The 27,632-nt window shown below is 36.6% G+C and overlaps 4 protein-coding genes across 5 annotated transcripts; 3 read left to right on the top strand and 1 right to left on the bottom strand.

The window, feature by feature from the left end:
- The first annotated feature begins 2,215 nt into the window (after positions 1–2,215).
- Positions 2,216–6,435, top strand: upp1 (uridine phosphorylase 1). The gene is made up of 8 exons (XM_046847780.1): positions 2,216–2,415; positions 2,627–2,689; positions 3,695–3,806; positions 3,956–4,114; positions 4,239–4,353; positions 4,494–4,703; positions 4,845–4,991; positions 6,077–6,435. The coding sequence occupies exons 2-8, from the start codon at positions 2,643–2,645 to the stop codon at positions 6,223–6,225; spliced, it is 939 nt and encodes a 312-aa protein (XP_046703736.1). The 5' UTR covers positions 2,216–2,415; positions 2,627–2,642; the 3' UTR covers positions 6,226–6,435.
- Positions 6,436–7,275: 840 nt separating this feature from the next.
- On the bottom strand, positions 7,276–9,799 carry mrps2 (mitochondrial ribosomal protein S2). 2 transcript variants are annotated; one of them, XM_046847782.1, is made up of 4 exons: positions 9,729–9,799; positions 9,221–9,334; positions 8,230–8,359; positions 7,276–8,065 (listed from the first exon to the last, which is right to left on the bottom strand). In XM_046847782.1, exons 1-4 carry the CDS (start codon positions 9,751–9,753, stop codon positions 7,558–7,560), a joined length of 777 nt encoding a protein of 258 aa, XP_046703738.1. In that variant the 5' UTR covers positions 9,754–9,799; the 3' UTR covers positions 7,276–7,557. The 2 variants fall into 2 exon arrangements, with proteins under 2 accessions (XP_046703738.1, XP_046703739.1); XM_046847783.1 differs by lacking the exon at positions 9,729–9,799 and adding an exon at positions 9,496–9,627.
- Positions 9,800–12,984: 3,185 nt separating this feature from the next.
- On the top strand, positions 12,985–17,763 carry stmn2a (stathmin 2a). The gene is made up of 5 exons (XM_046847784.1): positions 12,985–13,139; positions 15,140–15,235; positions 15,485–15,660; positions 15,845–16,036; positions 16,604–17,763. The coding sequence occupies exons 1-5, from the start codon at positions 13,121–13,123 to the stop codon at positions 16,661–16,663; spliced, it is 543 nt and encodes a 180-aa protein (XP_046703740.1). The 5' UTR covers positions 12,985–13,120; the 3' UTR covers positions 16,664–17,763.
- Positions 17,764–26,152: 8,389 nt separating this feature from the next.
- Positions 26,153–27,248, top strand: fabp4b (fatty acid binding protein 4b). The gene is made up of 4 exons (XM_046846161.1): positions 26,153–26,297; positions 26,399–26,574; positions 26,648–26,749; positions 26,889–27,248. The coding sequence occupies exons 1-4, from the start codon at positions 26,228–26,230 to the stop codon at positions 26,940–26,942; spliced, it is 402 nt and encodes a 133-aa protein (XP_046702117.1). The 5' UTR covers positions 26,153–26,227; the 3' UTR covers positions 26,943–27,248.
- The last annotated feature ends 384 nt before the right edge of the window (positions 27,249–27,632 follow it).

The raw sequence follows: 27,632 nt of genomic DNA, 5'->3' as shown, positions 1-27,632 counted from the left end.
GTCTATTCAGGAGTGGAGTTTCTATACAGTCATATTTCAGCTATCATAAATTAACAGGGTCAAAGAAATTTGCCTTGAGGTCTTTAGATCAACACCTGTAGCTTCAGATACATGAGGATAAAGCTGTTGCTTTAACCAATCAGATTTCGACTTAGTGACACCCGGGCCATCTAGCGGCGTACCCTAACGTTAGCATTTTTTTAACAGCCTTTGATTGGATTGTCAGAGCATGCACTAGTCATCTTCATTAAACTACACAAACAAATATATTCATGTGGATTTATAAGCTGTTTTTTCATTCCAAAATGTCAAACAGAGAGGAAGAAATTTATTTGGTCATAGATATAATTACAAGGCCATTTTCAAAACAGACTTTAAAAAAAAAGCTGGACATTGTGATGTAAGGTCAGCTAAAACAGTTGCTAAACCTTTTTAAGAAACATTTATACTTTTTTTTTTCTTGTAGAAGTTTCACAAAAACACCTTGTTTCAAATTCTAAAGAGAATCGTACTCCAGGGTTTTTTTTCGCAGTCGGAGAAAACGAAAAGATATTACAGAAATGCACAGAAACCTGGGGTGGACTTTATTCTTGTCATTTTATGAGGTTAATATTGTTGTTTCTTTATTTTCATTCCTTCTCACTGCATGATATACCTCTCTGTGATGCAGCGCTCTGTTATACTGTGTTTCTGTATAATATTGATGTTTTCTATAGCTGTGGCAGCATAATGATGGCATAAAGAGGTGGATTGATTAAGGCAGGACAACAATGAAGGCCTAGGTGTGAAATGCATGGCTCAACCACTATATTCATTTATTTAAATATTTAAGTAGCTTTAATGTTATAGCTTATTGGTTTGGATATTTGTATGAATAAATGTATTTTTACAGTCTGATTGCTAATTAGAGTCTGAGAGATGTGTTGTTTTTCCTTGAACATTTCTATAACAACATTTAATTCATGTTTCAGTACACTCACAGTCCCATAAAATCTGTTGTCCTATCTGCCATGTTTCTGTTAACTGCTGGTAAATAATAGACACCTGAAATATAGAAAGGAAGACAAAGAGACACGGTGGTGGTGGAATGAGGACGTGCAGGAGAGCATAAGGAGAAAGAGGTTGGCAAAACAGAATTGGGATCGACAGAGTGATGTGAAAAGTAGGCAGGAGTACAAGGAGATGCAGCAGCAGGTAAAGAGGGATGTGGCGAAAGCCAAGGAAAAGACATATGAGGAGCTTTATGAGAAGTTGGACACTAAGGAAGAAGAAAATGATTTGTACCGATTGGCCAGACAGAGGGACTGAGCTGGGAAAGATGTGCTGCAAGTTAGAGCAAGAAAAGGTGGAGATGGAAATGTGTTGACTAGTGAGGAGAGTGTGTTGAGAAGATAAAGGGAGTATTTTGAGCAGCTGATGAACAATATCACCATAACGTATTAATTATGCCTGGTGCATACAGTTATCATGTATGTCCTCTGACAAACCATCAACCAACATGAGTTACCAACAATGTGACTTGAAAAAAGTTGGTGGCACTGAGGATAAGTGTGAGTATACCAGTCACTGGAGCAGCTGCAGAGAAGAGCTTTTCAAAGCTCAAACTAATTAAAACCTACTTGAGTTCTATCATGGCCCAAGAGAGTCTCAGCAAACTTGCTGTCATCAGCATCAATAATGATGTTTCTCAGAATTTGTGGTTTGATGCAATCGTTGATGACTTTGCTGCAACGGAATCCAGATTTGTAAACTGCTCTGTAATACAGTACATATAATAGAGTTTGCACTTTGTTTAATTGTTGGATGATTCTACTAGTGACGGTTAGACAAATTAGTTTAATTATTATCACAATTGATTTATTACTTATTTATGTTAATGTATTGCAGTATTTATGTTGTGTTATATGATAGTAAAGGTTTGAAAAATCTGCATTTTGTAATATTTTTTTGTGGTGTTTAGGGGGAAATCTAAAATCTCACTAAGGGCACTTTGTATGTGTGTGTGTGTGTGTGTGTGTGTGTGTGTGTGTGTGTGTGGCTGTCATTGCACTGGTTGGCCGCTGTATTTCGTGTGGCGCTAACAGCCTTGGGTTCCACACTTCCTTACTGAGGGCTGCGGCGCGGTCACGTACTCCAATGTTACAGCCGGATGTTATGGGCTCCATCTAAATCATCACACTGCTCCCTCCTATACACTTCAACTACGCATAGTTTAATACACTGCCTGCCTGCACCCTATCAAGTGCACTATATGTACAGGAATGAGTCGTTTAGGATTTAGCCATAATCTAAATACTGTAACACCGGCAAAGAACCGAAAGCCCCGGGAGCCCTTTAGTTTATTTGGGAACAGAGAGGAAAAGGAGCATCACTTAGAGAGGAAATCGCGTCCAGCTTGAGACATTCTTCAGAAAGGTAAAAGTGTGTGAATGATGTGTGAGCAGACAGACATTTATTCACCTGTTCAAAAGAATCATTGATCACAGAGAGAGAGAGAGAGAGAGAGAGAGAGAGAGAGTGATTCCTCTGACCATGACCTTACTACTGATTGTGTCTTGACATCTTGTGGTTCTGGTCCTCATCACTGTCCTGCTGTCCCTTCGTGTCTCCCTGTGTGTCTTTTTAGAGGACAGGAAGAAAACATGCCTTCAGATGTGAGTGAGGAGAGAAAGAGAGATCAGTGTGAAAGGTAAACATTAATGTCACACTCAGCTGTGTTTTTTCTTTGTCTTCTTTCAGTCTCAGTTCTTTCAATCTTCCATTAAAAACGTGAACAGACGATCCTGTACATTAATCCTCATTTATAAACTGATAATGACCTCTTATTGTAAAATCTTGAGCTTTTAATTGTCTTGGCAACAAATCATTGTCCAGGAAATCAGCGGGAATGAACCTAATAGGTGACATAGTACAAAAAAAACATTTCCTACTTTATTTATTTGAACCTTTAAGCCTTGTGTGTAACTCACAATCAGCTTTATACAGAATAATGAGTCATTTAGTGCTAATGGCATTTCTCCAGTTGATGAGTAATAATGGAAAATCTGTGAAACATCATCATTAACACAGTTTTACCTTTGGGTAAGAAGACGATTTACAGTGTTTCGAGCGTTTTTCCTCTAAACAGTTCCCTGTGGCAAACGTAAAAGAGGAAACAATGGCACAGGAGGGTCTTAAGAGTGCATATGGTTCATTCAGATTTGTGATCTAAGCAGTGATTTATTATTAAGACAGTTAAAAGCGTAGTAGTATGGGATGGGCCAGTGTAGGACTTATTGACCTGAGGTCAGTGTTAATCACAGGAAAAGAAAAAAAAACGCTCCTATTTTTGTTCACTGGCATTCTTTGTTCAGCTGTTCAGACGACATGACCGCAAATCCTGTTTAGATATCTGGCTTTTACTGTATTTTTTTTTATCTTAAAAGACATAAAGGAAAAATCAGTCTTGAGCGTTTTTTTTTTTTTTTTGGGAATTGACGTGATCCTTAGTGCAGGCAGTAATTTATTTTGACATCATGTTGGCCAGTTTATACTACAGGCAGAGGTTTTCTACATTACCCACAATTGTGATAGTGCTGCCTTACACTTCTATGCAAAAAAAGAACCCAAAATGTCACTAAAATGTCACAAAAGATTCACTAAGCACGTCACACATATCTCAATGTATGTTTTTTCATTGATTTTTTACCAATAGATCCATATGTGTTAACAATCCTCATTTGAAGTCGATGAAAGAGGACATACTGTACCATCTCAACTTGGATACAGCAACTCATGACTTCCAAAAACAGTTTGGGGATGTTAAAGTAAGTTAATCAATGATCCGGTTGTATTGCACTACACTATAATGTTGCGTAATTGTATAGGGTGTGCCTTAGGTTGAATCATCTTGGAGTTTTTAGTGATAGAAAAGACTTGTACAATAAACAAACTGCATTTTGGTTTTTATTGGAAGTTTGTGTGTGTCGGGGGAAGTCCATGGAGGATGAAGTCTTTCATCGAGTACATTGCTAAAGAGCTGGGGCTTGAAGATCTAAATGGAGAGTACCCGAACCTCTGTGAGGGAACCGATCGCTATGCCATGTACAAAGTAGGACCTGTGCTATCTGTTAGTGTAAGTAACCAAAGAATACAGACTTCAGAATCTGATGCTTGTAGTGTTACTTTAACACAATGATGTGTGTGCTTCTGTTGATCTGAGTTGTTCCTCATTGTAGAGTTTAATGTCTGTGTTTTAGCATGGCATGGGCATTCCCTCAATCTCAATAATGTTGCACGAGCTTATCAAACTCCTCTTTCACGCTCACTGCACTGATGTCACTATCGTGCGCATTGGGACCTCTGGTGGAATAGGTATTATACTTTTATGACAAGTTCTCTTAACAAAACTAGACACAACTGTACAATACCCTACTAGATTGTCAAAGAATCATTAAAGAATCATAAAAATATGAGTGATGATGAATGAACTAGAATCTGGTTTGTGTTCTCAGGTCTGCAGCCAGGTACAGTTGTGGTCACTAAAGAAGCAGTGGATGCCACGTTCTTGCCCCGCTTTGAGCAGGTGGTCCTGGGTAAAACAGTGGTGAGGGGCACGGAGCTGGACTTTGAACTGGCAGAGGAGCTGCTACAATGTGGCAAAGAGCTGGCAGAGTTTGAGACCGTCATAGGGAACACCATGTGCACCATGGACTTCTATGAAGGTATTATGTCCGGCAACTATATCGAGAGATTATATATATATATATATATATATATATATAGTTATTACACTATTATATCAGTTTGAACAGTTGTTTATTGGCTGTCTCACTCACTGCTCCCACTTGCTGGTGTTGATGCAGGTCAAGCTCGTTTGGACGGGGCTTTCTGTTCATACACCGAAGAGGAAAAACAAAACTACCTGTCTGAGGCGTACGCAGCAGGAGTCCGCAACATTGAGATGGAATCTTCCGTTTTTGCTGCCATGTGCAAACTCAGTAATATACGAGGTAGAACTTTCGCCTTAAATCTTATTTACTTTTTTCCTTATATAACCATTTTCAGACATTTGAAATTGGATTTTTTTTTAAAAGACAGAAATAACAACATAAATGTCAGAATTGTTACATCTTCAACATGATCTTCCAACAAGCTAAAATATTTAATAAATGGGAACATTTAAAAACCAAAAAAAACCACCACCACCACCCTGATTACATAAGTCTGCACAACCTTTCACAATAGGGGCTCTAACTGATCCTTAGAGTCAAACAGCCACATTTATAATTAGACCTGTAGGTAAATGGAATTAACGTTTCATCATTTAAAGTGATTCTTAGTAACGCCAGATAAAGATCAGCTGTTGCTGTTGTAGTATTAGTCACACACAAGAGCCACACACAAGAGATCCCCTCACAATTTGAAGTAACTTGAACTTTTCGCAAAGAAGATCGAGATTAAATTTCAAAGACTCAATGTGTAAAGTTGAGAAATTAAGACTTATTTACAGACATGATGCCATAATAAGGGCAAAAGTATTTGTTGGGAGGGGTGTTCAGAATTATGCAATAGCCAATAATAAAATTAATTTTCGATCTGGATTATTTTTAGGGTAAGATCACAAAAGTCTGACATTTATGTTGTCTTTCGTTTATTTTTTTATAGTGTGTAGACTTTTTATATCCGCTGTGCGGGACATACAGAATTGTGCTGTTAAAGCTAACAGGAAGCATTCTTGCTGTGGTTAAATGTTTTGTTTACATTCGTAGGACTCACTAAATATTTATAGATTTTGAAATTGAATAGACGTACAACCAACTATGAACACCACCATTCAAAAAAAGAAACACAAGACTCTTCTTTTCTTCATTCTAAAAAACTGTTCATCCGTAAGGATTAAACATTTAAAGAACAGAGTAGGAAATGCTCTTCAATACTCTAACTTTTTTATCCCTTATGAACATTCAACGTCTAATACTTTTGCCATTTGTAGTATTTTTCCTCAGGAGTGTAAAAAGTAAACAATATAATAAATTAGTTTAGTTTTAAAAATAACCCATGCATACCCGTCATCTCGTTTCATCTTGTTTCACAGCGGCTGTGGTGTGTGTGACCCTCTTGAACCGGCAGAAAGGGGACCAACTGACCAGTTCTCATGATGTAATGGTCAACTACCAGCAAAGACCACAGATCCTAGTTGGCCATTACATCAAAAAGAAGCTGAATGCCTTCAAGAGTACTTAAATTTCTAATACTAAACCAAAGTTTTAGAGACTTCCTTATATTCCTTATATACTGTATAGGATTTTTTTACAGTATAAATTATACACTTGAATTTGCAATAGTTCCACCGTAACTATATATAAACTTTAATATTTAAATACTTGATGACACGATACTGTTATTTGCAATAATTTATGAAATAAAAAGCACTGCTATTATAAAACGTTAAAAGTGAGTTGTTTCATTAACAGCATTTGTGTACTGAACCGTAAAACTTCAAATATCCTACAGCAGCCAGGAGAAATAACACTATCTGCCACAGTCCCCATGCCAAGGCCCCAAATCTATACCAACACTTTTCACTGTGCTGACTCAGACTATTGTTGTCCTCTGAAAAGCACATGGACACATATCCTTTCTCTTAATGTCTGATGATTGGGTTTTCTTGTCTTGGTCACTGATTTATGGAGAAGGTGTCTAGTAATAAAGTCAATATTTCCACAAACAGTGTGACGAGATATTTACAATGCAAATTTAAAAAAATCATTCACTTGGCTCACTGGTGACCCCTGTTGGAGTAAACATTTTTTTTTTTTTTAAACTGATCATCATGTCAAAATGGGTTAATTGTAGTCGATACTCAGGAATATATTTGCACAAAACGATCTACATGTCTGCATTATTGCCCACACAGTGTTTGTTCGCAATTTTCCTTCTATTGTGCAAAATTATAATCATAGGTGCAAATAAACATGTGCAATCTGCACCTGTGATGGACTATCATCCCAAGGTTTGCTCCAACACTTTGTTCACAGTTTTCCCTCCTCTGGATACACTGTGGCACTGAGCAAAATAAAACCATTAATAAAAATGAATGAGTCACTTCACAACTGATTCAACCAATACAATTAAGCAACATTTCTTCCTGAGTTAAAATGAGTGCTGGAAAAACACTAAAAGATGCTGGATGGGGTGTTTAGAAACTTAAATTGCTGAATCAGTAATATCTTTGATGATATGTAGAAATAACCCAAGCTTTATCTAGAAAAAAAACCAAGCTTTAACCAGAAATCGTATCCTTGCTTATTGATTGAACTGAAATGTTTAATAGTACATAGTACTCCACACAATACATAAAATAAACTCCATACATCACCATGCCCACCCTACAGATTTCTGTGACTCCCTGCTTGGAAACAAAGGGGGTGTTAGGTTTGATTAGCTGGTTCCATGAGCAATGGGTTCAAATCAACAAAGACCAGGAATTAGTTAAGCAACAATAATCTCTTAATTGTGACAACAAACAAATCAGAACTTGCATTTAACTTTTTATGTCTCTGGGCTCTTTTTTGTTCATATACCCTTAATCAGCTCCATTTGCTTCCTCTTGTCCTTTGCCCTGTTGATGGCCATCCTGAACAGCCGGCAGTACAGCTCCACCGCAGCTGGAGTGTCATCGTTGCCCGGCACTGGATACGTGATGAGGCTTGGATCACAGTCCGAGTCGATGATGCCCACTGTAGGAATGTTGACCTTGGCGGCATCGCGTACGCCCGTATGAGTCTGGAAGACACTGTTTTGTGTACAGAGGAAGATGATGAGGTCAGGTAGGCGCACTCCAGTGGCATTGGTGAGCACACCACCCTGCCAGTAGCGGGCGTGTGCGTATTCGCTGCATTGTTTCGCCGTGGATTCAATGAGGTGTGCGAACTGGCGACGTCGGCTTACGAAGAGCACGATTCCTCCGCGGTAAGCCACGTGTGCTGTGAAGTTCAGAGCCTGCTTTAGGTGGGATGCCGTCTGCTCCAGGTCAATGATGTCCATGTCCAGGCGGCTACCAAATAGATAGGGCTCCATCAGTCTGCAGAGAGAAAGAGAGAGAGAGAGAGAGAGAGAGAGAGAGAGAGAGAGAGAGAGAGGACAATGAGACTGTGGCTAGATGATTAGTCTCAAGAATATTATATAAACTTAGTTAAATGAGGAATGATCATAGGAATAAAAGAACACAAAATCTTTGAGCTCTACCTGTGCCTGCAGCCTTTCTTGTGGCCAAGGTGGACTCGGGCCTCAAACAGGTCCTTTATAGTAAAGAGCTCGGAGACGCTGAAGAAGTCAGTCTGGGTCAAAGGAAAGTTCATGATCTTATCATTAACATCTGTGAGAAAAAAACAGGAACAAGAGTTAAGCAGCACATTATCACTGTATGTGTGAACACTTTCAGTTTTTTTTAAGAATCTCAAAGAAGTCCAACAATAATGTTGATTATTTACAACCCACCAAAATATTTACTGCCCTTTTTCTTACTGCTGTTCAAAAATGTGGCAGTAAATACTTTATTTAATATAGATGCATCACAATTATTTGATTACGATTAAACTTTGTTACATTTATGTAAAGAATCTTTGTAAGTGTTAGCGAGTTTTCCAACACAAGAGTGTGTTTCAGTCAGAATTTCTGGTTTCATTGTAAAAACCACAAGCTGTTCGTATTTGAGAAAAAAAAACAAGTTTTGTGTTACTTTCTGTATGTTAATTTGTCTAATGCAGCACATTAGTCCTGGGGTAATGATGTTTCATTGAACAGGTGGTTTGATTTCACTGTGTATTGTACTGTATGGTTGGAATAATAAAATCCTACTTGAGGTATTTCTGTTTCTGTTGTAAAACCACAAGCTGTATTTAATAATTAACAAGTAGGTGAGAAAACACCTGTTTATCACTTGCATAATGGATATGAAAAATTAAAAGGTACATGTTTTGGGAAAATATGAAAACATTAAAAGGTATCGAAATGCTTAAGAAACATGGTGTGTCACTGTCAAACTGCTGGTGGTATAAGTAGAATAAAACCCTCCTCTACACACTGTACGGTGTGGTAATGCGACACCCCTCACTAACGCTGATGTTTGTTTCCTACAAAGCCACACCCAGTCATGTGGTATCTCCTTAATGATCACAATTCTAGTCAATAACCGGAAATGATGCAAATATTTGAATCCATGAGCTCCAGGTCATACCAGCATCCTCGATGGGGAAAGTAGGTGTGGGTGCAGCAGCAGTGGTGAATGTGCGACTGTTGCAGGAAATCACAGCTCCACCAAGCCGATCACTCCGAGTCACACCACGGATCACTGATCACACAAAACCAACACATCATTCAATAATTAATACACCGGAAGTGATAAGAGTCTGATGTGCACGAGTATTCCACTGTGGTAACCACGTTAGATCGTGTATATTAAAATAACACCATGAACATGAAAACTCAATAAATGCCTCAGCACTCGCCTACTTCAACATTTCTCCATACACGTGGAGGACGTGTACTGAGTCTCTCCGACTAGCAGGGAAACACGCAGAAAGCTTAGCCGGTCATTAGCAAGAATACGTCACTCTCTATATATAATGCAAGCAAATATAATACACCCTACACACACATTATATAAAAAATGAAACATGCGTGCATCTGATTCTAACACGCACCACCAAGTCTCATAGTTAAATGAGTTTAAATAAACATTTCACCTTTAGTCAGTATCCCAGCAGCCATGCTCACGATTTCCGCCACGTGTCTCCTCCCACTGAAGGTCAAGCCGACATGGATCCTGGGTAATGATGTAATAATTATATATATAAAAAGCCTCACACGGACTACAAGTACGAATATACGGTTATGCATACGGAATACATAGATACAGGCAACATCTGACTGATGTTAAGCTTCAATATTTGTACCTTCATTCGTTGAACACGAAGCTCCATGTTCACTGACCGTCTACTCATCGAAATATTCACCATAATCCACATGTGCTTGTTCTTTTCATTGCTCAGTTTCTGGGGAGTGTCCATTATACCATAGTGTCCCAAGGAAAAGAGCTGCTGGAGAACAATGGTGGAGAAACAGACAGAAAGAGCTCAGGGGTGAACCACGCTTCCTGAAACTCACTGCACCACTTCTAACTATCTTTCACCTGAAATATGAAGAATATATAAAGATGTAGAATATGGAGAAATACAATAAAAAAGAAGACAATGAAAAAAAAAAAAATAGAACACATAGAATAAGATAGAATAAAAAAAGAGAAGAAGGTAATGAAACAGATTAGAATAGAATAGAGCAGTAAAGCGCTGAATAGAATTGGAATGAAATAAACATGTATCAAATAAAAAAAGGGTACAATAGAATGAAAAGAATAGACCAGTGCAGAATTAAGTATGATAGAATTGGTTTGAACAGAACGGAGAGGAATAGAATAGAATAGAGTAGAATAGAGTAGAGTAGAATAGAATAGAGTAGAGTAGAATAGAGTAGAGTAGAGTAGAGTAGAGTAGAATAGAGTAGAATAGAATAGAGTAGAGTAGAATAGAATAGAGTAGAATAGAGTAGAATAAAGTAAAAAAGAATAGAGTAGAATAGGAGAAGTAAATAGAAGAATTGAATAGAAATTAAATAGACCCATATAAATAGGATAAAATCGATCGAAATACATTATCAACCAATGCTTCTGAATAAAGCAAAACAGAATTATATGATATAAAACAGAATAGGATATTGTAAAAGTTCCAAAGAGACGTGAATAAACCAGAATAAAATAGTGCAGAACAGAGTAACATAAATCTGAGTAGAATAGAATGTGAATGTAGAATAGAAAAGAATTAAAATAAAACATAATGGAACAAAACTGAATACAATAGAATAGGTCTATTCAGAAATGAGCATGATAGAACAAAGCAAAATGAACAGAATAGAATAAAATAGAATGAAATATAGCGAAATAGAATGTTATCAACCAATGCTATAGAATAAAGCAAAACAAAATTAAATTATATAAAACACAATAGAATATAGTGTTAGTGATAGTTAGTATCGAAGAGACTTGAATAAACCAGAAAACAAGATTGCAGAACAGAGTCGAATAAATCGGAGTAGAATAAAATGTGAATATAGAATAGAAAAGAATAAAATAAAACAGAATGTATCAGAACTGGATACAATAAACTAGATCAATGCAAAAATTAGCATGATAGAATAAAGCAAAATGAAAATAAATGAATAGAATAGAATAGAATAGAATAGAATAGCTTTTTTTCTGCAGTGTGTGATTAACCTTCAGTGTTACAGTTCAGTGTGACATTTCAGTGTTGTCAGTACAGCACTGTCAGACTGTAGCGAGAGTGTGAGAGAGCAGTAGATACATGCTGAGATGTCCACAGGAGCTGTAGCTCTGATCATGTTTCCTGCACTGTCTATGAGAAGTGGAGTAATCCTTCAGTGTTGCACTGCTCCACTGGATCCATGACACAGCACTATTTAGTCTGTTGTGTGCTTTCATTGAGATCAGACTACATAGTATAGTGTTTTCGGAAAAGGTCCTGAAGTAATTATGTATCTTTGTATGATGATTTATTGGCTTGGTTGCTGGTTACTGACAACCTGAAAATACTGATCATGACATATGAAAGACTCAGTCTGTGATGCAACATAATTACGGGGAGGGAGATTTACCTCAGAGAGCACATGATTCCAAATGTCCTTTTGCTGCCACTATAAAGTATATCTGCCTTCTAATGCAGGTGTCACATTACAGTCCTTGGTCAAGAGTGTCTAAATTGTTCTGGTGCGTATCATATATGACATATAGCCCCTAATGATGGCCAGGCTCTACTGTATGTGGGAAAAAATATTTGTGGCCTAGCAATCTGATTCTGTTGTTTTTTTTATTAAATGAAATAACTGATGGGAAGCACAATGCTGTAAAGGAACGGTGTCCCTCTCAGGGTGTATTCCCTCCTCACTCCTAATGTCCATGTGTATGAGGATATCCTCTGAATCTATCACTATGTGACAATAAACAGCTTCTGAATGCGTGTCAAAGTAATTAAGTTTAGCACAGATGCTAAATCTTGTCTGAATCGAAATATTTTGCTGTGTGTGCTTTCTCATGTGTTCCTACTGTTCCTATTGGTTTCCTTTATGTTCCCTGCTTTATTCCAACCATAATAATAATTAGATTCAATTTGCCAGACCAGGGATCTTCTATCGTTGGCCACTGTGGCAGCAGGCTTCCATTCCACCCAAACAGATGACACACTTCACAGTTTATTAGAGACCAAGATGAACTGATTAAAACAGTAAAATCATCTCCTGCTTGGTTTGAAAAACGCTGGATTTGTGGAAGAACAATGGGCTGGACAGAACTACTTTTGAGTGTGTTGAATGTGTGTGCACAGTGCCCTGTGATGGACTGGCATCTTATTATGGGTGTGTCCTCATATTTCATATTTCATTGTTTCAGAGTGATTGTAGACCAATGGGAATTGATTAATCCAGTGGAATCAGGTTGGAATGACAACCTGCAGCCACCTATGATTGAAGAACCCAGATTAAAATGCCTCTTATGAGTGTATATATGTGTGCGTGCATGTGTGTGTGTGTGTGTGTGTGTGCATTTCCACCCTGTCCTATTCAGGGTGTGTCCTTTTGATTATTGTGCCCACGGATTTGGCTTTGGATCTGCTGCGACCATGGATAATGCAGTATATATCTTTATTAAATGTTATAGAAAAAAAGAGGGTCAGAAATGTTGAACTGGGCACTGAGAGAGATGATGCATTCCTGGGTATTTGGATTGACATTGCTCTGTGGCAACAGCAGGAAGGGAACATCTGTAAGATCATTTCTCTGAGCTATGTAAGCTATTCGCTTAAACGCCTGCCCTCTTTTTTCTACGTAAAGTGGAACCGGCCAATCTGCTCTCGCGTGGAGATGCTGATCAGTGAACCGCTCCCACTGCTTATTAGTGCTGTCTCCCTCTGCACGAGCGCATTGTGCTCTGCTGATTCAGTGCCTTACGCATCTTCTTAACGCCGCCGGCACAGACCGCAACGCCTGAACACTTCACCCCAAAACCACCACAATGGACAAAATCGCCGTCGGTAAGTGTGCTCACATTTTGATCATCTATTCATCCTATTCATCCTCAATTTGTCGGGATTCCTGAATCCAAGATTGTATCCAAATCCCATGCACACAGAATTATATAACGCACGGATTTACAATAACAATAATATTCTATTAAATACAGTCGCATTAATTAATTCTGTTGTGCAATTCTGATTTTACTACCTAAAAAACATCCTTAAGCTAGAACAAAATATATTTTTGGAAATGATTTGGAAGAAAAGATTACAATCCAAGACAAATAAACTAATTACTATATATATATATATATATATATATATATATATATATATATATATATATATATATATATATATATATATGATATTTTATCCGATTCTGCGTGTAGAATGGCGCACCTGCCTCGGCTCTCTCTCCAGCATAATGCAGAAAGACCCCACCCAAGACACCGGCATCTTCTCTTCTACAACTGCTCCCCCTCAACAGCAAAAATAACTCTTTCAAAAAAAAAAAAATACAGCTTTATAATCAAACATTCACCTATCCATGCTTTTCTATTATGTTTGAAACGCGTCGTTTTTTTTTCCTATTCCTAAATGCGTTATAATAGATGGATGGGTTATCCGCCTGGGATTGTATATATGCTCGATGGCCTTTTGAAAGCTTTATGTGTTAAACGTTTGGCTGTGAATCAGATCACACGCCCCGTCTAGATCATGGATACACACAAATATACAGAGGAACTCCTGATTTATGGTATTGATTCACAGATTTATTGATATGCACAAGTATAAGTGATAGCTTTTGTGTTTGTGTTGTATACCTATGTGATTTATGAAAGGGCTCCTGATTTATTTATGGACTGACATTTTTTATTAACATCATTGCAATTCTTTAATTCAACTACAACACAAGAATATGCTAAAAATGTAAAAATGCATTATTTAAAAGCATTAAAAAGGTGAAATATCGTTATTTGCTTTGGCTAAGCCGCCGATGGGTTGATCACCAGGTTTCAATGAAAGCTTAGCTGTAAATGGGTGGGTCTGTGTTTTATGACCTACAGCAGAAATACAGGCCTAAACATCAAAATATGCTGTCTTATTACTATACTGAATATAAATACAGGTCTAATTTACAATATATTTATAGACTTGGGCTTGTTCGTAGCAGGAAGCCAAGCAGTCCACAGATTGGGAGGCTGGCCAGCCCTGCAGTAATGGAACACTGCACATGGTGGCATTTGCTGGTCCATGTGAATTGTTATCTATGCTCTGTTGACACTAGTGGACATCTGCACACAGGGGACCATGTGTCTGCTCCTTTGTCTTGTTGGTCCTGTGAACTGGGCTTGGTCATAATGGAAAAAGACAAGCTTTAGCATGGGATGGCTGATGGCTCAGAAACCACAGGCTATCTCCACCTAACTCTTGTCTCACTGCTGCATAAAATATATTCTAGCTTTTTTCTGTTCCCCTAGATAATGGAGTTTGGAGGATGTGCCTGCAATCTGTAAAACTCTACAGATGACAGGAAATGACCAGCATCATTAGCCTGTCCTGCATATTTCATGAGACTCAGAGCTCCGGCCTCAAAATGTTCATAATCCAGACATTAGCTGAGCCACCTGTGCTTTAAGGCTTTGTAAAGACTTAAATGTGCACGTGGTAAAGGAGGGTGCACTTTGCGCTTGGTAAAGAGCTTCATATTACAGTTCGAAATTAACTCAATTAACTGAACTATCTGGAATGTATCAGGTGGTGTGTGGGGGAACATCGCTGTAATACTGCAAAGCTTACGTCCTGTACTTAAAGTGGATTTTAAAACGCATGTTATAGCTGAAATTATGTAACACCTGCTAACAAAAAAGCTCACTAATATAGAACTGAATGTGTAAATAATGAGATAACAATGGATGCTCAGAAATAAACGAGTAAAAAAACACTTGTGAGACCATGTATTTTGTAAAACTTTGCACTTCAGGGTGCTTATTTTATTGCTCTTTTTTTCACAGCATACAAAGAAAAGATGAAGGAGCTGTCCATGTTCTCCCTCATATGCTCCTGTTTTAACTCGAGGCCACAGAAAAACCTGGACGCCAAGAAAGACTGTAAGATATACTAATTATATTGGCTCAGAAATATGTTTACTTAAGTATTTAACTTGATAATTCATATTTTAATCATGTTTAATTGGATCTTAATTGGATATCTTACAATGAGGAATTTAATGGGCCTTTATTTTATTTTATTATTATTATTATTATTAGTAGTAGTAATAGTAAAAGCCAATTAAGACACAATTACTTTTGTAAGCCATAGTTAATATTTCAGTTGTTTCACATATGGTTTTCATGCAGACATGGAGGTGAAGCCCATAAACAAACGGGCTTCGGGTCAGGCCTTTGAGTTGATCCTGAAGCCCCCTTCCCCTGTGTCAGATGTGGCACATAGTATTGTAACTCCTCCCAAAAAGAGGAACATCTCTCTGGATGACATTCAGAAGAAACTGGAAGCTGCAGAAGACCGCAGGAAAGTGAGTGTTTTCAATTCTGACATGGTGGCACAAATGACTTGGAATGAATACTGATTAGTTTCTACTGTACATTCGGGTGTGAAATCAAAGAAGAAGTGTGATGAATGTGCTAAACCTAATTTGTTTTATGTCAGTTGTTTGCATTGATATAGAATGCCTGCTTATATTTGGCTTCTCTCCCCAGTCTCAAGAAGCACAGGTTCTGAGAGCTCTGGCTGAGAAACGGGATCATGAGCGTGACGTGCTGTTCAAAGCCATGGAGGAGAACAACAACTTTAGCAGAATGGCAGAGGAAAAGCTCATTATGAAAATGGAGCAAAACAATGAGAACCGCAGGGCTTACCTGGCGGCCATGTTGGAACGCCTGCATGAGAAGGTAGAACATGACACTCCTGCCATGTGACCAGTTTAGACGAGTTGTTTTAGTTCTAAATTGGTGAACATGTTGAAATGAGGCTACAACATCCTCAGAATCTATAGAGAATTAGATTTTTAAATCAAACTCACATGTGATTCTTGCTCTATAGTGTGAGCGTATGAAAGCTGCTAGTCACCTGTGGGATTCAGGGAATGACAGGGAAGTCTGTAGTCTGTAGCTTGTAGTCTTTGGATTGCATGCTTACAAATAATGTTGGAAGCCCACATTCATTCCTATACCCTATACTATTAAATTTTACATTTAAAATCAATTACACTTGTTAGGAAATGTCACAGATAGACAGGAGCAGAAAATAATAACTCCCATGTCACCGCTATTGAAAAAAACAAACAAACTCATTTGGTATAAGACATGCCCACTTTCTTGTTAAATCTCAATGTAGATACAGATCTTTAGACCCCTGAACATATGTTGTAGTATGTACCAATTATTTTATTTTGTAATTAGGTAATTATATTTCTTTGCTGTCATTATGTGACTGTCGCTTTTTTGTGCTTCTCTCAGGAGCAACACGCTGCTGTGGTCCGCAGAAACAAGGAGCTGAAAGAAGAGATTACAGCGTGAAAGCATCCTGTCCTCACCTTTCCTCACTCCGCTCATCAGCTTTCTTATCCTCCTCTTACACACACACACACACACACACACACACACACACACACACACACACACACACACACACACACACAGTCAGTACCTAGCAAGTAACATTTAATTGTCTTGCTTGATTTCATAGCTTATGACAGATTATTTTGTAAATATAATCATATAACTTTTAGATTAAACTACAACAAAAAGAGATATCATTTGTTTATTTAAGCGTTTTGAAGATTCTGGAATAAGTGATGGTTAGTCTCGATGTGACAAATGCAAACAAAGACACACTGGGACACTCCCAGCATCCACACATGCACTCGCACACATACTCACACACATTCACACATACACATACACACAGATGCACATAAATATACAAGAAACCGTACAGTGTATTTATGCTTATATACAATATAATCATGACATTGCACTTCCATCTTCTGAATGAAGCAGCCTTGTTCAAGCTTAACACATTCTTCATCTGCAGCAACACATCCTGAGCCACCTTCTGGACTTAATAGTAAATGCAAAATGTTTAGTCTTCTTACATGCCCTTTTTATATAACTCATAAGAGCATGTTTTTTCTCACCTTGACTTCTTCTTCTAACGTTGGCTTTTATTTTTCCGAACACGAACGCAGTGAGTGATTTTTATTTCCAGCAGGACACTTCATAAGATGTCAAATGCCATATTATTCCGCTATATATTCTGCTAACGTAACTATTGTAAAATCAAATTTCATCTGCTTACATCCAGCCATTGCGGAGGAGTGACTAATCATTTGTGTAAATCTGAATGAGTGTTTGTGTGCGTGTATGTATGAGTGTGTGTGTGTGTGTGTCCATGTTACAGTGGCTAAGCTTCTGTGACCATTCTCTGTGGAAGTGAGGTGGAAACAGAATATGCATTGAATGTTTTTTTTGTCTTTTCTTTTCTTTCTTTCTTTTTTTTTAATGTAATGATTTCCTCAAAAAATATGCCTGCCTGCATCTTCTGCTGTGTAAATTGTGTTTTCCCTTCATTTCGCTGTGTGCAAAATTTGGTGAATAAAGATTTGGGGTTCTGTGAACATGCTGTGGATGAATTTGTTTGTGGACAAATAAGACATAGTAATTGTGATATTTTCAAATGTTCTGCTATACTGTACAAACAGTGTAGATATTTATGGTGTCCCTTTCTGAAATTCCTGCTCCTGCAGTGTATGATGACTTGAGTGCTGTGAGACATACAAGACACAGATTACACAGACTGTAGAACACACTGTGCTATACAATGGACACTCATATATTTAGAATCGTTTTGATAATTCCAGACTTACAGTCCTCACTCTCATAATTACTTCACTATTAGCATGAACATTATTCTAATGACTGAATAATTCATTACGATATAAGGTAAGTTATACATAAACATACATATACATAAACATACTTCCATACTCAATAGATCATGGCAAGTTCTAGAAACTGAATGGTCAGAAATTGTAGATTCATTTTCAATATCTGGCAATGAACGGTTTACAGGAACAGATGGCTGCATGATGATTGATATCAATACTATAGTTATTATATGTGTTATTGTTTGTGGTGGATCTGTGTGTAATTTGTATTGTGGAAAACATTTGTTTGTGAGGAGTTGTTAGTTTTTTTGGAAGGCGATCCAAAATGTTTTACAACATTAATTTATAAATCAGTATGTGGAAATACAAGAAGATTAAACATTTCAGAGGCAACATTAACTGCTGCCGGCTTTCCATTAACCATTATCTATCTATCTATCTATCTATCTATCTATCTATCTATCTATCTATCTATCTATCTATCTATCTATCTATCTATCTATCTATCTATCTATCTATCTATCTATCTATCTATCTATCTATCTATCTATCTATCATCTTCTGCTTGTTCATATTGTCATAAACATATACAGACTGCCATCTATGACTAAACAAATTACAACACCAATCCCCTATTCCTGTTTGCTACAGTCTGTTAGATTTACTTTCCACTTCTGCACTGTAGAGGAAAATGTAGAGCTGTATTAGTTCACCTGAACACAAACTCTAGATTGAGGCGTACAATCTATTTACCATGGTGGATAATGAGCCCATCTTCTGTAACCATTTGCATGGAGCTGATGCTTGTGTCACATCGCAACTGCAATCACAAGACTGAGAATATGCAATAATCAGTAGATGTTCAGGGCTTAATCCATGTAAGACCATGCCAAAGCCAAACCAAGTGTGCATAATAATGAACACTGGTGCTACAAGAGCATTTTCAGTACAATTATTCAGCGAAGCCTGGAATTGTACTGTCTAGAATTTAAATGACCCAGCCTGACAGAACATAATTTGCAAACACTCACATGTAATTAGGATTAGATTTAACGTGTGTTTATAAATAAATGAACAGACTTGACATTTACTCAGAGGTGCAGCTCCCCCACCTTTGGTTGAACAACAAACAGAACTCTGATCTATAACAGGATGTAAATTAAATATTACTATGGCATAAAGCTGCTATTAATTTGATGATTTAAAACAAATATACTATGCTTTATAGTAAAATGCTTTTTTATCATTTAATGTGCAGTGGTTATAAATGTAATCGTTAAACTAATTGTGTCCATTATGGCAAAAAATTTTAGGTTCATTAAAGACTGGTTTGTCTCATGTGTCGTTTACGTTTAATATTATTCTGTGAAGTTTAAATTTAAAACATTTTTAATAAAATGCCTGCTTGGTTAACTAATATATAAAATAATATTTAATAAAATTTCATACAAATAATATGCATATACAAATAAAATAGAATAAAGCAAATGAACACTAACTTTACTAAAGTAGAGATACACTCTAAAATACTACTCCAGGAATAGTAAAAGTGCTCCCATTAAACTTTCACTTAAGTAAAAGGACAAAAGTATTTGCTTTCAAATGTACTTAAGTATCCAAAGTACTGGATATAATATGCTATTATCATTTTTGTCACAAGACTCTCGCTTAATCAACTCAGTTTATGTTAAAGGCTCTGTTACTCTTAGCACACAAATCTATGAATCTATCTATTATCTATTAAGAATGATATTAATGAGTTAAACACTGATTAATATTTATTTAAATTATCATGAGCCCAAAACCTGTTTTAACTACTAACTTACTACTTTAATAGACTTAGACTTCAGACTTAGACATACTTTATTGATCCAGTGAGGGAAATTATTGTGTTACAGCAGCAGCAGGTTACACAAACAGAAGCGGGGGACAAAACAACAAAAAAACAACACAAAAAAGCAGAATGTACTTAAATACAGATGTACATGTAAGTATGTGTGTGTGTGTGTGTGTGTGTGTGTGTGTGTGTGTGTGTGTGTGTTTTACATTTAATATTTTCTAAAGTTATGTTCTCCTTAACTGTTCTTCTTATTTCATCATACTTTAACAAATGTCTTCATTCTTTCAATCCTTCATTCATTTACTTCCTTGATATGCGGAATTGTCAGAAATTGCCAGGTGGTGATGACAGGATGTGGAGGCAATTCTGTGCATGTGCAAAACAAAATCTGGCTTTTACAATGGACTATAAATTGTATTTCCGGTACTGAGTGAATAGCCACAGTGACACCTTTGGATTTTACCTTTGGATTTTTTTTTTTTTGTGTTTTGAAATTTAGTAATAATAAAGAAAGAGTAATACTGCACTCAAGTGCGAGGTGGAGACTAAACGAACTTGCATTTTGCCACTTAATACATTTGTGAGGGAACTCAGCTTTTAACTATGTTCCGTGCGTAAAAGGATTGCATTCAGTTTACATGTGCACTGAACCTAAAGCCCTGTACCAAAAAGGTTTGGACATGAATACATGTATCTTTACACTCCTAAAACAAATGTTTCCAAAATGGGTTTCTAATATAATTCCATTTAATGGCTCAGTAAGTCAGAATCAGAGCGTGAGCTTGTAGAGCATTCCTTCCTTTAAATGCAAACTATGGCATTGCATAGACCGAATAGTGGGAAGTATAATTGTCAGACCAACTGTTTATCTGCCATGAGGAAATGCACATGGGCCTAATTTCCCCTGTCTAAACAGAGCCTGGGCAAGACATCAGCATGAAAACCGAGACATGTTGGTCACCTAGTCAATACTGACATTTTTTCTTTAAGGCACATCTCCTTCTCATGGGTCTTGTGGCTTTTGCATGGGTTTTAGAACATTTGCAGTCCAGGATGTCTGGGCAGTTGGTTTCTACTTGTGTCTCCATTGCACCATTTTCATGTTCTGTATAAAGGTTTATATCAGTAATGCTGCATCAAGCACATCAAGCACATTTTTGTTAAGTCCTTATGACCTAAATGTCCTGTTCCAATATTTGGCATACTATATTCATCTGCTTTATAGTACTTCAGGAAGTGAAGGGCTGAAATAGGGCACTAGTCACAGTGATTCTATGAATCCTGGTTAACAGCCAGAGTTTTCAGTCTTTTGAAACCAGTGCCCACTCAATGAGATATTTCCAGGAACAGATGGCTGCATGATGATTTATTATTATTATTCCAAATACTGCTTCATGCAACACATGACTATGTTTTAAGATCTAAAATTCTATTCTATTCTATTCTATTCTATTCTATTCTATTCTATTCTATTCTATTCAGCCACACTCTAACACCCTGAGAGTGTGTAAGTAAGTGCCAGACACAACACTAAATGGGTTTAGCTTAGACTTTACCTGAGACAGATGCATAATCCCTGTTATGATGTTATTTATATACATTATACATTATGCATATCTGTATAATAGAATTTCTGTCATGTTGTTGTACAAAATGTATTTCAGTTTGTGTGTATATCAGTACGTGGGTGGGCTGGGGTGGGGTGGTAACGTGCCTGCAGGTGTGTTGTGCAGATAATGGCTAATTTTTGATCCTCTTGCACAAAGCAATTATTTGCATAGGTTCGCAGACGCTTGTTAACAGTAGCATAAAAAAAGGTGAATACAATCTTCAGTTTAAATTTTAGCAGATGTCTCTGAGAGCCTTGTACAAGCAGGTGATTCCTGCCTCACAAATATTTGGGCAATATATAAGTGCCAGTAATGTGCAAACCAAGAGCTGATGTGTAGTAAACATGTAGTTGTCAGAGTGACACAGATTAAGTTTATATCTTTGCAGGTTAAAAACAAACAACACCAGTTCTGGAATAACACAAGCAAAAAGAACAAAATGAGAAATAAAGGAGCAGTCCAAAAAGATCATTCTTTTCCTTACAAAGGATTAGCCTAGAGAGGAGATTATCAGCACTCATCCTCAAACATATACCATAAGATATTAAACTGAGTGAATGAGAGACATCACTTTACATAATGTTGCAAGTGAAGGCAGTGGTTCTCTGGAGGTAGAGGTTATGGGGTGATTGATACTAAACTACACTATATGAAAACTAATTAATTAAAATGAAAAATGTAAAGTTTTATGTGTTTTTAAATTAAAGCAAAAGCTAAATTGATAAGCATGGCCAAGAGTGCCAATTGTTTTATCTGAGGAAAAATTGACAATGTAAACCCACAAGGAGCCACCAGTTTTCTGTAAATCAGTTCAAATAGCATCCATCTCTAGATCTCTAGAGCTATCTATCTATATGAATAATGGGTTAGACATTTAACACTAAATGTAACTTAGACAAATAACAAAAACAAATATGTACCTTTAAATGTAATGTTGAATCAGACAGATAAACCAATCGCAGTTATTATTCATATTTCCCTCAATCCCTCTGCATTTCCACTGTATGACAATTCATGTACAATTAATACTACAAATATATAACATCATAAAATATAGTGTACCACTTTGCTAATCATAAAATATTAAGCATCATTCATACTCAGGTACTGAGACTGGGTGGTGTAATTTTACCATTATATTTTGCATTATTAATTAGGTTTGAAACGTTTGAGCGAGGAACTTAATCATTACATTTAATGTTGTAATGGCAGACCTCTAAACAGGTCTCTGCAAGTTTCTTACACACCACAGACGCAGGCTAGTGTACGAAGCTAACAATGAGCAGGTAGAAGCCAACAAGAAGTACAGTATAGTTAACGTGGATGAGACAGAGGGAGTCAGTAATGTAAACATGATATTCCTGATCACCTGATCATCAACATCTTTTCTCTGCTTGTGTTCTATATAGTGGATGTTCAGCCTGGATACATTCATTAAGTAAAAAAATTTTAAATTAGATTTTTGTATTAATATATGAATTTGGGATGTCAAAATTAACGCACTAGTAAAGCGTTAATGCAAATTCATTTTAACGGCACAAAGTTTATTAACGTGTGATTGATGAAGAGCGCATTTTTGGTTTGCTCATTTCTAATAAATAAATATAAATAAATACATGTAGAAAAGGCGAAATTAAAACCTTCAGTGCAACACACATTTATTCGTCACATTTATACGTCCCTTCTTTACTTAGATATAAAAATTAGATTTTTTAATCAGTAAACGTGTGTTTTACTGATGCGTCAAGTTTCAAATCAGCACCAAAAACCGCCATGATGCAGACAATTAACCCTCTGAGGGCCCCGGCACGTTTTGAGCCATTTTTCCCTTATAATGCCAAAATGAACTTAAATTACTCTGTCTTTTTTAAAAGTACAGAATAAAGCAACATATCAATCGAACATGTAAAGGATATATTTTAGTATAAACTCATAATAATAACAAAACGCTGTGCTTTATTTATTTGTAAAATAAAGAAAACAGACAGGGGGCGCTCTCTGCCGTCTCTATACAAACACATAAATAAAACAACCTGAATCTCAGTGGATATTTGCCATAATACATAATAAATATATGAATAGAAAGCTTAAAATGTTGATAAGATAAGATAAGATATTCTCTTAAAAATTCTCTGATTCTGTATCCCGTATGAATGTTAGAAGAAGTACAGATTCTCCGGTATCACCTCATTAATCGTCCGTGTGGAAACAGCAAATGTTCAGTTGTTGTTCTGATGATTTATGAAGTTTAAACACCATAATTACATATACCATATAAAAGAATTGAACACTAAAGCTCTCTTTAGTAATGTAATGTTAACTTTAGTGCAACAGCTGAGTTTGGCTTGCAGTCTAGGAAGAGCAGTTAGGAAGATGTTTTCAGACACAGAAAAAGGAGAATAATCAAAAAATGTCTTCCTCATGCAGGACAGCGATGTTTTTTAAAAGTAAGTGAACGCAATAAACTTGTGGAACTGAGGAAGGAAAGAAAAAGGTTTCTTGTGTAGGAACAGTGCCACCTACTGGACTTATAACAATTGACAGTTCACAAATCACATACAAATTTCAAAAGCCCATATATGATATGATAAATAACCGTGATTGAATTGTAAGATTCAAAAACAGAAAAACTGATCAAAGATGCAGAGTTGTAGATTTGACCTATTTTGTCCAGTGCCGATTGTGTTGAATGGGCTGAAAGGCAGAATAACTGTGAGGTAGGGTGGGGCACGTTAGTGTTGCTGCTTCACAGTTCTGGTTTAATCCAGAGCTCAGGTTACTCTCTAGGCTTTGTATGATCTCCTCTTGTGTGGTTTTCATTTGCAGTCAGCATATATTACTATAGCATCAAAAAACTATTTAAGATGCAACATTCGAAAACACAATGAAATCCTATTTTTGCTGCACAAAATTAGATACTCAGAAAAAACACAATAAACACTCCTGGCAAAAAAATAAGGCCAAGCCATAGAGGCTTTTAATGGTTTTATTACATATTATTGCCCAGTAAATTAGCAAAAACCTAAAAACCTAAAAACTTGGTAAGTAACTTAGCCAGCTACAGGAGGTCTCAGAGGTGCAACTGCTTTGATTCTTGGTCATTTTATGATCAATGATATGATATTTAGACCTTCATAAAAAGCTTCATATTTTGATTTTTAATTAATAAAGTTGTGTGGATATAACCCTCCGAGCCCTACTCACTAACCGGAGTCACCTGTTTTCAAGAACTATCAGGAACCTTTCCGGAGCAACGCTTTTCTTAAAAGCAATATCAATATTAATAAAACAGTAAAAACTGACAAAATACCTGACATTAAGCACAATAAATAAGTAATAATTAATAGCAGGAGAAATATGCATAGAACAGAACCAACAGTGGTTAGAATGACAATAATAGAAAAAAAGGATTCGATAGCTTGAAGATAATTTCCTTTATCCTTTAATTCCATTAGAATGAAATAATAGAGTGACTGCAAAAACAGTTCTTGTGTCTTGTTGGCTTAGAAGTGTGTCCTCGTATACTGGGCAACCTAAACACTCAACACACCAGTGTGCTATAGTGGTACACTGGTACAGTAATCACAGTACAAACAATTGTTGTCTTTGTCTAAAAATTAAATGCCCACTCTTCTGCAACAGTCAGATAATCACATCCTTAACTGCCTATCTGTTCTTTTTATCTATAACAGCACCTGAACACAGCTAGATTTCCAATACATTGTCTATTACATTGTTTTTTAATTATTGCTTGCAAAGTTTTAATTTGTTAAGATGGCCTGCAAACAGAAATAGTTAATGGGTGAATATACATGCATGTCATGGCTTGCTCATCAGGGATAAATGCACACCATTTACCTTGATTGTTGATTTCTGTAAAGCTGCTTTGAGACAATGTCTGTTGTTGAAAAGCGCTATACAAATAAACTTGACTTGACTTGACATGTCAAATATCATTGCTAATTCTTATCTATATTTGGAAAATGTTTAGTATTTTTACATTTTTTTTACATTTCTCTGATACAAGTGTGGTGCCAGCTGAATATGCTGATCTAGCATACTTAGTAAAATTCCTGTAATCGGGATTAAAGCTATATTCTCTCAGCAGGACTGCTGTACACTGTTTGAGTGTATTTATCCTGCTTCATGTCCTACAGTCATGCCCACTGTGTGTCATAAATCAAACCATAATGTTAATGCAGAATTATAAAATGCACAGTACAGTTACATAGCTTTAACCCCAAAACTGGTACAAGTTTTTTGTCATTTGCCTGAAAGGTTTTCTCAAATCCCTGCATTTAATTTAATTCTTATGAATGACTCAGATGATGTACATCATCTTTTTTTAAATAACTAATACTAGTAAAGATGCATATTTGATGCATGATGGCTAATGTAAATGTGTGTGCGTACATGTGCAGTCCAGTTCTAAAGAAAGAAGTAATAATTTGGAATCTTTTGAAACTTAGTTTCATAACACAGTATGATGCATCTACTGATTTCTGTTCCTATTTCCACACACACACACACACACACACACACACACACACACACACACACACACACACACACACACACTTATACCCCTCCCTTTTAAGAAATCTAGGGCCAATGAAAAGTTTCCACCCTTGGGGGTTGTCCGTATGTGCCTATACATGCCTTTCTCTTTTAATTCTCTAATTCAGGCTCCCCAGTGTTCATATCAGTATTCGAATACCAAAGTATACCAAAAAGCAGTGTTAACATGGAACAGTTTATTGGTACATGGAAATTGACTGCTAGCGAGAATTTTGATGAATACATGAAGGCTGTTGGTGAGTATTAATTCACAAATATTTCAATAGAAACCTATTGCACATATTTCCTTTGTGATTTATCTGCACCAAGATGAATAAAAATAAGTTTGGATTTGCAGGCATTGGGTTTGCATCCAGGCAAATCGCTAATTTGGCCAAGCCCAGTCTGTTATTCAGTGTCGATGATCAGGGGCTCATATTGATGAAAACCACAACTACCTTCAAGACAGTGGAAATAAAATTCCGGTTGGATGAGGAATTTGATGAGCTCACCGCAGATGACAGGAAGGCGAAGGTAAATGCAACAAACATTTGTGTCATACTTTTTTACAACCAGGTATCTTCTTCTAATAAACATTTCATTTCAGACTGTTATGAGACTGGTGGATGGTAAACTCATTCAAACACAGACCTGGGAAGGCAAGAGCACAATAATTGAAAGAGAAGTTCAGGGCGGGAAATTGTTAGTGGTGAGTAATTTGAGGTTAATGTTTCCTTTACTGTCATATGCCCTTCTTTACGAAATGCAGAATGGCGAGATGTGTGTGTGTGTGTGTTATGTGTGTGTGTGTGTGTGTGTGTGTGTGTGTGCACACCTTTTTTTTTTAGAAATGCATAATGGATGATGTGGTGTCTATGAGGACGTATGAGAGAAATGAGTGACCCACTTTTACAGACCTGCTGAAAAGTCAATAGCTGGATCCTAAATAGCTACGGAATCCAAATTACTGTACACATAAAGTATAACAGCTTTTACACTCCATGCCAAGCACTCAGCATCCGAGATGGGAGCCAAGTGGATTTCTGTATAACAGCCAGCTTCACTTTCAAAGACCTGTTTTTTTTTTTTAGGTTTTTAATTAAAACAATGATCTCAGTGATGGAAACAAGCAGTATGTCAATAAAATTGTATAAAATATGCATGATATTTGATCTTAGATGATTTATTAAAGAAATTCATACACAACAGAGAGCAAAGAAATATTTTCTTTTTTATATGCATCAGCACATTAGTTGCTGTGCCTCACTTCATAGAACCAAAGAAAAATTTATATAACATCAACTAAAGCTAGAGTGTTACTCATCATTTTATTATGCATTAGAACTAATAATGTAAATAATATATCTTTATGTCACGTTTTCATAGAGAGCCTGTAAGACGTGCAGGGGACCAGGGACTTGTTATGAGAAGTGTGAGACAGAATAAATTCAGCCTAAATAGAGACTCTATTGAAAAAAATCCAAAAACAAAGCAATAAACAAGCAAGCTTTCACTAAAACGATGTCATCGAATCTGCCAAATACTCACACTGTAAGAAAGTGAAGATTTTTTAAATAACATCACATCTCAAA

This window comes from Silurus meridionalis, chromosome 4, assembly GCF_014805685.1.
Source record: "Silurus meridionalis isolate SWU-2019-XX chromosome 4, ASM1480568v1, whole genome shotgun sequence".
Lineage (NCBI taxonomy): Eukaryota > Metazoa > Chordata > Actinopteri > Siluriformes > Siluridae > Silurus > Silurus meridionalis.
The sequence above is the reverse complement of the archived record's forward strand: the minus strand, read 5'-3'. Positions and strand labels throughout refer to the sequence as shown.

Coding starts and splice junctions, on each gene's coding strand:
- upp1 (XM_046847780.1), top strand. CDS start 2,643: ATGCCTTCAGATGTGAGTGAGGAGAGAAAGAGAGATCAGTGTGAAAG. Junction 4,354..4,493: donor TGGGACCTCTGGTGGAATAG/GTATTATACTTT, acceptor TTGTGTTCTCAG/GTCTGCAGCCAGGTACAGTT. Junction 4,992..6,076: donor CAAACTCAGTAATATACGAG/GTAGAACTTTCG, acceptor CTTGTTTCACAG/CGGCTGTGGTGTGTGTGACC.
- mrps2 (XM_046847782.1), bottom strand. CDS start 9,753: ATGGCTGCTGGGATACTGACTAAAG. Junction 9,335..9,728: donor TGCTGGGATACTGACTAAAG/GTGAAATGTTTA, acceptor TTGTGTGATCAG/TGATCCGTGGTGTGACTCGG. Junction 8,066..8,229: donor AAGAAAGGCTGCAGGCACAG/GTAGAGCTCAAA, acceptor TTCTCTCTGCAG/ACTGATGGAGCCCTATCTAT.
- stmn2a (XM_046847784.1), top strand. Junction 15,236..15,484: donor CCTGGACGCCAAGAAAGACT/GTAAGATATACT, acceptor GTTTTCATGCAG/ACATGGAGGTGAAGCCCATA. Junction 15,661..15,844: donor CTGCAGAAGACCGCAGGAAA/GTGAGTGTTTTC, acceptor TTCTCTCCCCAG/TCTCAAGAAGCACAGGTTCT.
- fabp4b (XM_046846161.1), top strand. CDS start 26,228: ATGGAACAGTTTATTGGTACATGGAAATTGACTGCTAGCGAGAATTTT. Junction 26,298..26,398: donor TGAATACATGAAGGCTGTTG/GTGAGTATTAAT, acceptor TTGGATTTGCAG/GCATTGGGTTTGCATCCAGG. Junction 26,750..26,888: donor AGGGCGGGAAATTGTTAGTG/GTGAGTAATTTG, acceptor TTTTTTTTTTAG/AAATGCATAATGGATGATGT.